This window comes from Rhineura floridana, chromosome 6, assembly GCF_030035675.1.
Source record: "Rhineura floridana isolate rRhiFlo1 chromosome 6, rRhiFlo1.hap2, whole genome shotgun sequence".
Lineage (NCBI taxonomy): Eukaryota > Metazoa > Chordata > Lepidosauria > Squamata > Rhineuridae > Rhineura > Rhineura floridana.
The window spans coordinates 99,488,717-99,502,312 of NC_084485.1; the positions used below are offsets into that span (position 1 = coordinate 99,488,717).

The window sequence follows — 13,596 nt, forward strand, 5'->3', positions numbered from 1 at the left end:
AAAAATAAGTGAAAAGATATTACTGTATATTTCCGTTGATTGGAAATATATATACGTTAGAATACATTCCATCTGAAATCTCAAACTTGAAAATCTTATCACCTATAATTTTGCGTCTTTATGTTTTTTAGATTCAAGTCAGTCTGAAAGTCCAAGCCAACCAAGTGAAGCTGATATTAAGGACCAGCCAGAAAATGGTAAGTATACACCTGTTGCTGCCTTAAAATCTTTGAGTACATGTTTGTGTGGGTTTTTATTTTAAATCACAAATCCCAGGCCAAATTAAACATCCATAGTCTCTCAACACAAGTGCCCCACTTGGGCTGTGCGGAGCTGGCTGTCATTAGCAGGGCTTGTAAAACCCAACAATACAGATGAAATACCTGCCCTCCCTCACCTGTTACCATCCCTTCTCCAAGATAAGGAGTTTTTCTCAAGGAAGGGGATCAACTGGCAGCGGATGGAGGGGGCAAGGAAAAATTGGACTAAAGTGTACAAGATGAACACATGAAAACTCCATTTAGGTTTTTCAAGTGTTTGACTAAAACACTTGAGCAGCCCAGTTGATTTTTGGGCAAGTCAAATGGGTGATTAGGGCCGGCTCCAGGAATGCCGGGGCCCTTGGGCATCAGCTGGCCCTGGACCCTGGAGTGTGTGTGTGTGCGCACGCACGCAGCCCCCACCTACCTGTCTGCTGTCTTTTACCATTGCCCTTAATGAAGATGGCGACCGCAGTTTCCCTAAGGGGATGATACCTCTGCCGCCATCTTTGTTGATGGCACGCGTGCGTGCTACACATACGCATCTCTGCAGCATGGGCTTCAGTACCTTAGGGAAACCGCAGCTGCCATCTTCGTTAAGGGCAATGGTAAAAGACAGCAGACAGGTAGGTGGGGCCGGGGGGCCGCGGATTGCGGAAGGGGAGCAGAGGGGCGGCTGAGGGGCCCCCTGTAGCTCCAGGGACCGTCGGGCCAGTGCCCCACCTGGCCGCCCTTTAGAACCGGCCTTGTGGGTGATGGCACCTTCTTACTTTCCTTGCTGATTTCAACAAGAGATTTAAGCAGATGCTCTACATGGTCAGCCTGAGATCTGCTCATGGGCAAATCTGCTGGCTGAGAATTGAGGATGGTGGTGGGAACAAGAGGGTATGCTGCCATTTGGAATATAGCCCTTCCCAGTCAGCAGAACTGCTTTGGGTCTTCACTGAGAACATATTTAACATTTCGCACAATGTCCAGAATATTGTGGGCAACTACTTCCCATAATATGGGAAGGAGGAGAAGAGAAAGGGACGGGAACTTCCATTGCATGAGCAGAGTCTTCTCATGCAAAGAACTCCATTGGATATGACCCAGGAACTCAAAACATTTTTAAAAAGCAAAGACGTTTGCTTAGAATTCTGGTTTTCTGTTACTTCTTTTATATTACAAAGCATAAAAACTAAAGGAGAGGACAACTGTGAAATTATATTGGGAGGCCATTCTTTAGCACATATTCAGTCTGGATAGAGTGGTGTCATCCTACTTCACAGGCCCAATTATACCTCCCTTTTTATTATCAAAACTCTCTTTTCTTTCATAGTAAATTCATGCCATTGCATCTGTTTACCTAAACTCTTCGTTAATGCTATCTTTTTTATCAGAAGCTAAACATGGCTCTTCATAATCTCCTCCCCGTTACTTTCCCCAGCAACCTACATCAAATATGTTGGAATATGTATGGAGATATGATATACTTTCAGCATTTTAAAAAGAAGTTAAGCCCACAGGGCTTCCAGAAGGAGGATGAACTGTCCAAAGATTAGTGCTGGGATAGTAAGAGACAAAAGTTAAATTGAACATGACAACAATTCAAGTCCAGCAAAGCTCTTAATCATCATGTGTAATTGTCATTTGACAGACAGAAATTGATAGTGTGAGTTTTGATCGTAAATTTAGAAGTCCCCCCCCCAAGGAATTGGTTGCATTTATATGTAAATGCAGGCAGGTCAGTATGCATTAGTTCATCTGTTCTCCAGTGTTCGCTGAATTAATTGCTCAATAAATAAATATAGAGATTTTAGCTGTACCCCCCAAAAAAAGTTATATAGCATCCAAATTGATAGTCGTCGTAATTCCAATGCATTCTTTGTGCTTTGAGCTGCAATTTCTTAACAGTACCTCAGAAAATGAAAGCCACCTTGTTCTTCCTAACAGTAAAAAGTACAAAACAATGGTATGCAGCTACTCACAGAACTAGTTTGTCAACCCTTGTGGTAATTGTATTGTGCTTGTAAAGTTAGCTGAACAATTCGTTCATGCTCTTTATTTATTTAGATAGGGTTGGGCATGTGTTAACTTCGTTTGAAAATCAAACCCAAGTTAAGCATGTTTAAATCAGTGGGATGAAATTTATTTCAGGAGGAGGAGGAGCAGCAGCATGTGCTTCAGTCTTTCCCATTAAAATCAATGGACCATAAATGTGTTTAACTTTGGCTGAATGGAGCTCAGGAAAACCCAATGGAAGTCAAATAAATTGTACTGGAGATATTTCTGTGCTCGTGGGAAGAGATGCAAAGAGACTATCCCACCTATCCTAAGAAATTAAGGATAGAGATGACTGACGGAACCTGGAAGAATTTGCAGATACTTTTTATGCCAATATCCTAATTTTATGCAAGAGAGAAAAGGTGGGTGGAGGGCCATGTCATGAAGAGTAAGTGGAAGGCAGCAACATGGAGAGAAATGGTGAAAGATGACAGAGAGTAAGAAGTAGTGAATGGGAAGATGGGAGAGGAGGAATGACGTGGAGAAATCTATATAGAACAGAAAGAAAAGTGGGTGAAAAAGAACAAAAGGGAAAGAGTATTTTAAGGGTCAAACCCTTGTATGAGAAGAGGTTCTGTGAAAGATTAAAGGTCACATTTGTTACATAAGCTGGCTTCCAAGAATTTGGCTGATTAAGCACATGCTCCCAAAGTTTGAGGAGTTGGACCATTCCTGATATAAACAACAACAAATCATCCTATCCTGTATCTACATTTGCACATGACAGTAAATTATGGTTTAGCATGAAAAGAATGAGTCTTGCTCCTCAGGCCTGGCTCATGCACTGTTCCGCTCCTCCAGCATGGCCATGAAGAAAAGTTTGAAAACTTCTGGGTCTTTCAAAAATTAGTGGCAGTTTAGCCCATCATCAAAATAGAGATGTAAAATTTTCAGAAATTTTGAAGCCATGGGGGAAAAACTGAGGGGTTGGGGTTGGGGTGTGTGTTCAGGAACAAAAGTTGAGATTTTGTAGAAAATTGAAAAATATGTAACACTTATTTTTTAGCACCCTTTACTGATCAAAATTCACTTTGTTGTACTTTGTATTAGGTATAAACGTATTAGGTATAACTTGGTTTGCCCATAACATTATCATGTTTGGTAATTAAAAGTGCAAGTTTATTCAGACAATAATTACAAACTGAATGTACTTTTTAACATTTTTGTTACAAACTGAACTACATGCTGCTGAACTGTAAGGAGCCCAGCAAAAGGCAAAAAACAATACAAACAGAAGAAACCATCAACGTATTTACTTACTTATTTATTAAATTTATATCCTGCCCTTCCTCTCAAAGGAGTCCAAGGTGGCAAATGCACAAGCAATAAAACATCTTTTAAAAAGTAAAAAAAAAATATGTATTCTGAAAATTATGACTCCTGCAGTCCTCCACAGTGTCAAGCATACATAAAGCACTAATTTCCATAGAAAAAGCTGAGAAAAGAAAGGAGTAGAGAAATCAAGACTCATTGACTACTATATGAAATGTATTCAGTTTCATTTTCTCTGTCACTATCAGTTTCTGCTTTTTTGTGTTGTTCTGTACTTTCTCCCACTCCCAGCCATTTGAGGCCTGGTCAAGAGGACAGAAACAGATCCACCAATTATGTCAACAGGGGGAAGCCCACAAGCAAAGAAGGCACTAAGTTCTCTTCCTTTTCTCGTGTCAATGGCAGTGTCTTCTAGAGGCAGAAATGCATTTTGCATTTACATTTGAGAATTGTAGCATCAATGTACAACTCAGGACTTCGTTGTTCTCAGTGTAAAGGAATTGTAATGATCTGATACTGTGCATAGTCTTATTTGAAAGTCTTCCTGTTGCTTGGTTTTTGAAATCATTTTGGGGACGTAAACATATGAACACCTTGTCTTAAATATTTTATTCATCATTCTGAAAGAAAATATTTCATAATCCAAAATGTTTCAATTTTTTTAAAAAAACCTTTAGAGTCTTCAAAAAACAAACAAACAGAAATAAGTTTTTATGTGAAATTTTCCAGGCCGGGGGGGGGGGTTGTCAGATCTCTACATCCCCACCCTAAACTGTGTTTACTCTTAATTATGGTTAGTGGAAACAAGCCAGCTTTAAAAACTATGGTTTGAAGTTGCCTTGTTTCCACTAACCATAGTTCAGATTAAATTTAGTTTGTCTGGGTTCAGATAATACGACAGTTAATCTAAAGCAGGGGCAAAACTTCCAATTCCTCCAGATGGTCATGTGAGGAGTGTGCAAGCCTGGTAGGGGGACAGGCTATGCTCCTTCTTGTAATGTTAGATTATTGTTTAGTGTTACATCTGAACCATCACAGTGTCATCCAGGCCTCAATTACTAAAATATAATCTGACAGGTTGTTGGACATTTGCAAGTGTATCAGGGGAGGCAGTTCCACAGCAGTGATGCAGTCACTAAGAATTTCTCTGTGTACCCTAATGCAGAATAGGGACACAGATTGTATACTCAAGCGAATATGCCTTTAATCAATATTAGAGATTGCAGTGAGGCATAGGTTGACTTGTAGGCATGAAAATATGTTGACGCTTTATAGATCTAAGTCAGCACCTTAACTTATGCTTGAAATATAAACTTGTGACCCTCCAGATATTGTTAGCCCTATATCCAGGAAAGTGTGCGTAGGATTACAGCGTTACCCCACAATCTTCTCATGACTAAGTCCCATTTAGTTCACTAGGACTTACGTCCAGGTAGGTGTGTGTCAGATTGCAGCCCTAGTCTTTTTGCAGCGCACACACACACACACCACACACACACACACACACACACACACACACACACAAATAGACTAGCAGATGTGTTATGGCATAAATAGTCATGGGCTCTAGTTCACCAAAGCTTATACCATGATAAATCTGTTAGTCTTCTCGGTGCCTCAAGACTCTTCAATGCTTTTGTTTTGAACCTTAATAATAAGATGCTGCCTGTACATTATCAAGTCTGTCAGCTTTGTCACTTTTGATAATGTTTGAAGGGTCATTTGCATAATGATGTTAACAATATATTTGTAGTGGTTCTGTCTCTTGTTACTGTTGGTGAAATATTATTTTTCTCAACCATGATTAAGGCCTAACTACTTCATGTGACTTGCTTTACATGTAACTTTGCTCCAACATTTTTTTGGGGTGTATTTTTAAAAATGCAAGAAGCTATTAGTGTGGATTCAAAAACAAACTGATACAAAGGAGAAGCTTAACCCTTCATGACATTTTTTCCCTCTAAAAACCACTCTGAAGCAGCTCTTTACTGAGAGATACATTGGAGGGAGGGGCTCTGAAGCAGAAAAATAACCCAAGCGGAAAACATTAGATAACTCCTTTCCAACATCAACTTCCATTGCTGCTTTGCTGGAACAAAGTCTGGAACAAAGTTACATGCACTTGCACATTATGTATAACTTGGCCCTAACCTTACAGTAATGTCACTGTTATGCATGACTGTCTTTTCCTCCGCCCCTTCATTGTAGAACATAGATCAATATCTCAAAGAGACTTTGATGAAATCAAAGAATGACCCTCCTGGCATTTGCATGTTGAACCCGGTCTCATACTACACTGCTTTAATTCAGTTGAATACATACTGAAATGATAAGTAATGTAGTTAAAATGTGTTTCATGTCATCTTGCCAGCATTCTTACAGGATCTCATTTTGTATCCATGCTCCTGAAAAATGCAGAGGTTTTGCCAGAAGCTGCCATATTTGTGAAAATATGGAAGCAAAATAGTTTTGCTTGTAGTATCATTTAAATTCAATTCCAGGACTACAAATGCAGGAGTTTCTCTTCTATTAAGATAAAGTAGTAGAAAGAAAGAGTTAGTATTTTAACAGGTATAACAGTTTAAGTGGGTAGATAGGAAGGCCCAGTCAGCTCACTCAGAAAGAGGGCTCACATGGATATAGAGAATGACCCAGTGCAAATGTACTAGTGAACCATGGCTTTCCATTATAAGACTGTGCTTGCTTGGTCCTGTTTTTCACTTGTTGTTTGTGCATGAGGGGAGGAAATTAAAAGCTGACTTTTCATTCTGAATAAACCAGTTTCCTGTTCCATCTGAATTCATGGTTTATTCTAACTGACTAATCAGGATCAAACTGTAATTTAAAATTCTAGTTTGTTTGAACTAACCACAATTAGAATAGACTAGTTTCCCAAGTTTGGATGTAAGAGGAAACTATAGTTTATTTAAAAGGAATGATAGAGATTATCGATCTCCTATTTCTCCTGCTTGTGGGGAAGGAATGGGGATTACACATGCCCTAGCCCAGGAAATTGTAGTTTGCCATTTCCTCTGAACTGGACCACTGTGAGCTAAGTTTCATTGTATGGTGAAGTGCTTCTGTCATTGCCTCATTACGTACCTCAGTTATTCAAGGTGTGATAATATTTTACAAAACCTCTTGGAGTTGGCCAGTGGTATCATAATAAAATGTTAGACTCTACTGAAAAATCAAGAATTTTACTTGCAAGCAATCACACGCCTGCTTCACCATGATTCTAAACTGAGCCCCCATTTTAGTCTATATCCAAAGTTGTCTAAGAGGCAAGTCACATGAAAATCTCCAGTTTGATTGCCAATGAAATACAATTTGTGTAGTTTGTGATTATTCAATTAAAGCATGTATGTGTGCAAAATAAGCACAGTGACTCTTCACTATCACAACAGCAGTAACTGGTGATAGCAGAATCACCTTGTTGAGTCTTGCGAGACAGAAAACTGTCCTCTCTGTTCAGAAACTACAACTTATTCAAAATGCGGCGGCTCGATTACTCACAAACAGTCGTCGCCGGGACCACATCACGCCAGTGTGGTTCGATCTACATTGGCTTCCAGTTGTTTTCTGGGCCCAATTCAAGGTGTTGGTTTTAACCTTTAAATCCCTACACGGTCTCGGCCCAGTTTATCTAAAGGAGCGCCTACAACGCCACCAATCATGCCGCCTGACAAGATCGGCCACACAAGGCCTTCTCTCAGTCCCGCCAACCAAAGCAGCTAGGTTGGCGGACACTAGAGAGAAGGCCTTTTCAGTGGCTGCCCCCACCCTCTGGAACTCCCTCCCACAAGATCTTCGGCACATCTCTTCCCTGAATATGTTCCGCAAGGCCTTAAAGATCTGGCTTTTTCAGCAGGCTTTCGGGACTTCTGGGGAGGCTTAATATTCTGCTGTTTTAAATGCCTATTATGTATTGTTTGCTCTTATAATTTATATATTTCACTGTATTTTTATATTGTATTCTGCCATATTTATTGTATGTACGTCGCCTAGAGTGGCCACTGGCCAGATAGGCGACACATAAATTAAATTTATTATTTATTTATTATTTTATTTTGATTATATTATTCATGCTTTACAACTTCTGAGGTAGCCAAATGGTTCATCTCCAAAATGGCCCATAGTTAGATTTCTGTTCTTCCTCCTCGAAGTTTCAAATGACTTCTCATGATTAAACACTAAAGCTGAATAAACATGAAATGGTAGGATAAATGCGCTAGATGGGGATAATAAAATCATGTATGTGCAAAAAATACTCTGTCCATAGATTTGAACCTTCTAAATCCCTGCTGATTCAAGTCTGGTGTAGAGGTATTTAGTGCTCACCAATGCACACTACCACAAACTGCCATGGCAACATTGTGCACAAGCACAGTAAACATTCTTTACTGCATGCATTACTCAATCATCATAAAGTGATTTCCTGCCTTTATAACTTCTGATCCCAAACTCTGAAGTTGTTAATCATATTTCTAGAACTTTGAGGGACGGGGAGAAAACTATTGAAAAACTGCTATGCACCCTTTGTTCCTTGCTCTAGAATTATTTTTATGCATTAGCTACTTATGAAAAGTACCATATATTTTTTTAAAAAAATAATCCATATGAGCTTGCTTGTATTACCACATATTTAGGATTCTTTCTTATTCAGATGTATGCAGTCTCATTTGCAAAGGACTTTTAAATTATAGTGGGTCTAATATTTTATTTATTTACTGCATTTATATCCCACCTTTCCCCCCAATGAGCTCAAGGTGGTGTACATGGTTCTCCCCCTCCTTATTTTAACCTCCGCAACAATCCTGTAAGGTCGGTTAGGCTGAGAGGCAGTGGCTGGCTTAGTGAACTTTTTGACAGAATGGGGATTCAAACCCTGGTCCCAGGTCCTAATCCAACACTCTAAACACTACTCCACACTGGCTCTTCTATAGGTACTTTCCCTAATCATAATCCCTATGCAGATTTACTGGTAACTAGGTTCCCTTGATTTCAGTGAGACTTACCCCCACATAAGTGTGCATAGGATTGCTGCCTATGTTTGTGTAGCTGTTTGGCTGTTGCATCACTTTCATTCTGCTGTAGAGCTCTTGTAGTAGTTGACTATTAATACAACAACGTACAGGGGAGTCACTCAGTGTCAGTTCTCAAGACAGTGTTAAGGCCAAATATGGGAGCTGCCTCACCAGTGACCTACAGGTTGCAAGACTTGCAAATTAATAGAGGACTTTAGATGTCATAGCTGTTAACCATTAAACTTCACAAGTAAAACATTTTGATAAAAAAGAAATCATCTAAGCAAAGACTGCCACAAAGTACTGGAAGCATGAAGCAATATCAAACAGTATCAAACTTGTGGCCTGACAACATGGTACCTGAAGAACATTAAATATTCATTACACTTTGGAGTTAGTCCTCTCTATAAAGTTAAAGAGGAGTAGGAGATGTAGGAAAAATAAGTATTTGGTTTCTCCAGAGAGGATAGGACACATACACAAACATACATACATAGTCACAATCCAAGAAACTCTTCTTGCATGCCGAGGGTGTGAGCAAACTTATTTCATGCCATTTCACATTCTGCTTTTGGAACTCATTTTCAAACATCACATGGAGGGGACACCTGTTTGAGAGATACACATAAAAGTACCCCCTTTCACACAGTGGACAAGTTGTGTGAATGTTTTGATCCTGCCATAGATATACATTTCTACAATTGTTATGATTTATCCTTCAAAATATTTCTATTCTGATGCTTCCCTGAAAATATTTGTTTTCTGATGCTTCCCCATGGTATAAAATCAACAGTTACTGCTAGCTTCGTGCAAAGAGAGATGTGGCAGAAAAGTGCAAACACTCTTTATTGCATAGTGCAGAGTTCATCAGTTTTAGTCCTCCAGCTGTTTGTTGTTGGACTACAATGCTACCTTTCCCAGCCACCTTAGCTTCAGTAATTCAGTAATTAATGACTTCAGTAATTCACTTTTCTTCTGACAGTGAGAAAAGACAGTTAAATGGTGACAGTGAACCAGAAAGCAGTATTCAAGCCTGGCCAGATTATTCTATAATCTTAAAAAGTTGTATAATCTTAGAAGGGGGTGTGGCTGTGAGGGGGAATGGCCGTGGCTATTATGAAGGGGCCCTGCACTTCTAAATTTGCTGCTACACTACTGCCCACTGACAATTTGATTGGCTCCCTAATTTTCCAGGGAGCTTGGAATAAAAAAGCAGTTTGGACAAATAGAATTCAGATAGACAAAAACTAAGAACAGATCCAGCCAAATGCTGGCTAGAGCCAATTCAGTGTCAGTGATCATGCTGAAAGAGGGTCACTTTTCTGCTACCATCATGTGTGCAATATCATACAGTTTAGTTTTCCTAAGTATAAAGTGCCTTCTCCCTTGTAAACCACTGTGACTTGTTTGCTAAGCCCATTGTGGATAAAATTGTTTGCATCTGCTACTACGTGGACTCAATTTGATTGCAGTACAGATGCAGAGTGCTTGCTTGGATATATTTTAGCTGTTTCAGCATAATGATACAGATAGGGTATTTAGAGATGTGTAAATGTAAATGTACTGCCTTCAAGTCGATTCCGACTTATGGTGACCCTATGAATAGGGTTTTCATGAGGCTGAGAGGCAGTGACTGGCCCAAGGTCACCCAATGAGCTTCATGGCTATGTGGGGATTCGAACCCAGGTATCCCAGGTCGTAGTCCAACACCTTAACCATGTGTAACCTATGCTTAACCCTTGCTGTCTTTGATGGATGACATCTAGGGGAGGGGGGTACAACTGGTTGAGTCAGAGAAATGGTAAAAGTTTGTCTGAGAAAGGGGGTTCAGAAATGTTTCTCAGAGAGAGAGTTGTGAGGTCCTTCTTGGGGGAAAAGCACCCTGGAACCTAACAATTTCCCAGCTGTCAGCTGGTGGCTGATTTTCCTTGCTTGGACTAAGTGGTGGGGACCCTGCTCAAGATATTCCTTGTTGATCATTTTGATCTGACTTCTGGCATAGACCACCCTGGTAGACAGTCTGCATTATTCCTGTTGACCTGGTTTTGGACCTGCCATCAATGTGCAATTGACACCCAGTTCTGTCCTTGTCATCTAATTCAGAGGTAACTGTGTACAACCTGAACAGATATCTAAAATCAGTAATGAGCTGGGTGAGGACTAATAAAATAAAAGATGGAAATAAGATTTGTAGAAATATTGAGGTTATATTTTGCTTGTTCTGGATGGGGTTACACTCCCTCTTAAAGATCAGGATCACAATTAAGGGGTGATTTTGGATCCAGCATTGCTTATGGATGTGCAAGTGGTATATATAACTCATAGTACCTTCACCAATTACATTTAATGTGCCAGCTGTGTTCCTTCCTGAAAGAGATGACCTAGACATAGTTATTAATGCTCTAATAACATCCAGACTAGACTACTGTAATGTTTTGAACACAGAGTTGCCTTTGAATCCTTTGGAAACTTCAACTATTGCCGTAGTCAATTGCTGATTGAATAAGTGGAACTGAGGATTGTAACCAGCAGCAGCCACTATGACAGGCCAGAGCTACCCTCCCAACACCAATGGTGCTGCACATTACTGGGGTAGGGGAGTGGTGAGGGTTAGGGATTTGCAAATACATCTGCTGGATCACTGAATTGGTTCCACTGCTGCATCTATACAACTCCAGCCTTATCACCCTGCCCCACCACAGCCCAGCCCAGATGCAGCGATGCCACAGATCTTTCCCACCGCATTGGGACTCTGGTCAGGATATTTAAAACACTTCTTTTCCCCATAGAAATCTGCCCATCAGTCGAGATGATCTTCACTTCTCTGTGTGTGCCTCCTCCTTGGAAATTAAATGAGCAGCTACCAGAGAGCATGCTTTTTCTGTGTGTCACCCAAACTCTGGAGCTATCTTCTAGGCACAGTTGACAGTTGCATCATTGCACTGATAGAAGTACTGTATGTTCTGTTCTCATAAGCTTTTACTAATGACATTTTAATAGGCTTTAGTTGCCTTTTTTATCCTGCTGCATGTTTATGGTGTTTGTAGTCTTTACTGGTGTTTTCATCTGATTTATTATTTATTATGTTTTTATATGGATTTTGTTTGTAGGCACTTATCAAAAGGGAAAGTATAAGTCCTGCAAGTATGCAAGTAAGTGAATCAATGGAAGGAAAGAAAGAAGGAAGGAAAGTTAGAGCACATACTCATACAGGTAGAGAATTGGTTGTTAGGTGGAAGGGCCATTCCAGTAGTAGGCAGCTGCAAGGAAAAAGGTTATAGGCAGGTAATAAAGATTGTAATCTTAGGTTTAATCAGAAGATTAGTACTTGTTCAGCAACAATTCCAAGGAGGAGAATATAGAGAAAGGTAAGATAGATTTTTTTTTTACTGTGACTGTAGTTAAAAATGGTTAAAAATGGTTGTACAAATATGAAGCTGAGTATTTAATATTTCATAATATATAATATAATTCTACAGCAATGGAATCCCAAAGCAGTGAACCCAAAAAGTTTGGTCTTCAAAAATATTTCAAGCTGTGCTAAATATTAGTATATCTTTTGCAGCCAACATGGTAAACCCATGTCCTAAATTTGCATAGCGTCGCTTCCATTGTTGAACTCTCTCATTTAACAATTCCAATTAAATATGTTACTTGCTGCAAAATAGAATAATTAGCTGCCTAATTCCTGTTTCGTATTTTAATTTAAAGGGCTTTCACTGTAAATATAGAAACTGTGGATAAAAGTGCACTATAAAAATCAGTCACTTATTAGAAGTATTCATTACTTGGTCATAATTAAGGAAGAATTCTGAACCAGAGGTATGTGTAAATGTTTTATAGATTTCTTCCTTCCTCATCTATTTTTATACTTCCCCTTATAAAAGCCTATCCATTGACTTTAGAAGTGCTGAGAGGTGATTGTCCCACGAGCAGGCCTGTCATTTTGTGAACAATTTTACATTAGCAGTTATAAACCCTTCCTCTGATACATCTGCATATGAAGCACTAAACTGGAGGGGGAAAACAAGAAAGGGAATAAGCAGACAGTCCGATCTAAAATTTCTGTTTTGATTTAGAGAGGATTTAGGGCTTGCTCATGTCACCATTTTAGCAAAGGGTTATTACAGGAAAAGCCTAACAGATATTGCTTCAGCCTGTGTCAAGTGGCTGGGTTAGGACTTTGGCACTCCTCCACAAATCACCATATATGTGGGCTAGTGACAGCATGCCAAAAGTGAGCCCAGGGGATGGCAGAGTACACTTAAACTCAGGGCATAATGTAATATCTGGGAGATAGCACTGCCTAGACTTTTCCGATGGTAAATGGTTGTGAACTGGGTGCTAAATGACCCTAAAAATGAACTGAAATCTGGTTTTAGTGAATGAGAGCATGAATGGGGAATATGGTGGGAATAGCAATATGTAGAATTGCACCGCTCAAACATCCTGTTGAACCAAGACATTGTTCCCAATTTTTCCCAAATTTCTCCACTCCAGTGTGAATGCTGACAGCCTCCAGTAGAGCCCAGAGTAGCAGCTAGACTTCACAATGCATGCGTAGCAGGAATATGCAATGTAACAATAGCATTATGCCACATCAATGCTTTCCTGCACAAACCTGGAAATCCCCTAACTGGAATCAGATCCCTCATTAAGTCCATGTTCAAATGGCACAGAAACATTTTCTTCCCAATCAGAATGCAAATGTCTCAGCCAGGTTCCAGTTAGAGAGGAGCTTGTTGACATCATTTTATGAGTGGTCATGGGATTCTCTCCCCCCACCCCTAGCATTGCAGTTTTACTATGTTACCTAACTTTTTTTAGAGTTGATCCCCCAGTAAAACTTTAACCTGTACTGATATTAAAGAATGTAGGGATGCAGCAGTGCAGCCACATAATCCCTTTGCCATGTGCCTGAACTCTGTTTTTTCTCTCAACCCATATTATACAAGAGTGACTGTATTCTATAGCCAGATTAGATTTTTTGC

At 39.7% G+C, this 13,596-nt stretch overlaps 1 protein-coding gene across 4 annotated transcripts in view; it reads left to right on the forward strand.

Moving 5' to 3' along the window:
• NFIA (nuclear factor I A) overlaps positions 1 to 13,596 on the forward strand; it is a 446,003-nt gene that overhangs the window by 254,009 nt on the left and 178,398 nt on the right. For 3 of the 4 annotated variants that reach the window (XM_061633238.1, XM_061633241.1, XM_061633235.1), the window contains exon 3: positions 132 to 197. The exons of the other annotated variant lie outside the window; for it this stretch is intronic. In XM_061633238.1, coding sequence (XP_061489222.1) covers positions 132 to 197 — 66 coding nt within the window. The remainder of the gene's footprint in view (positions 1 to 131; positions 198 to 13,596) is intronic. 4 annotated transcript variants of the gene reach the window in all.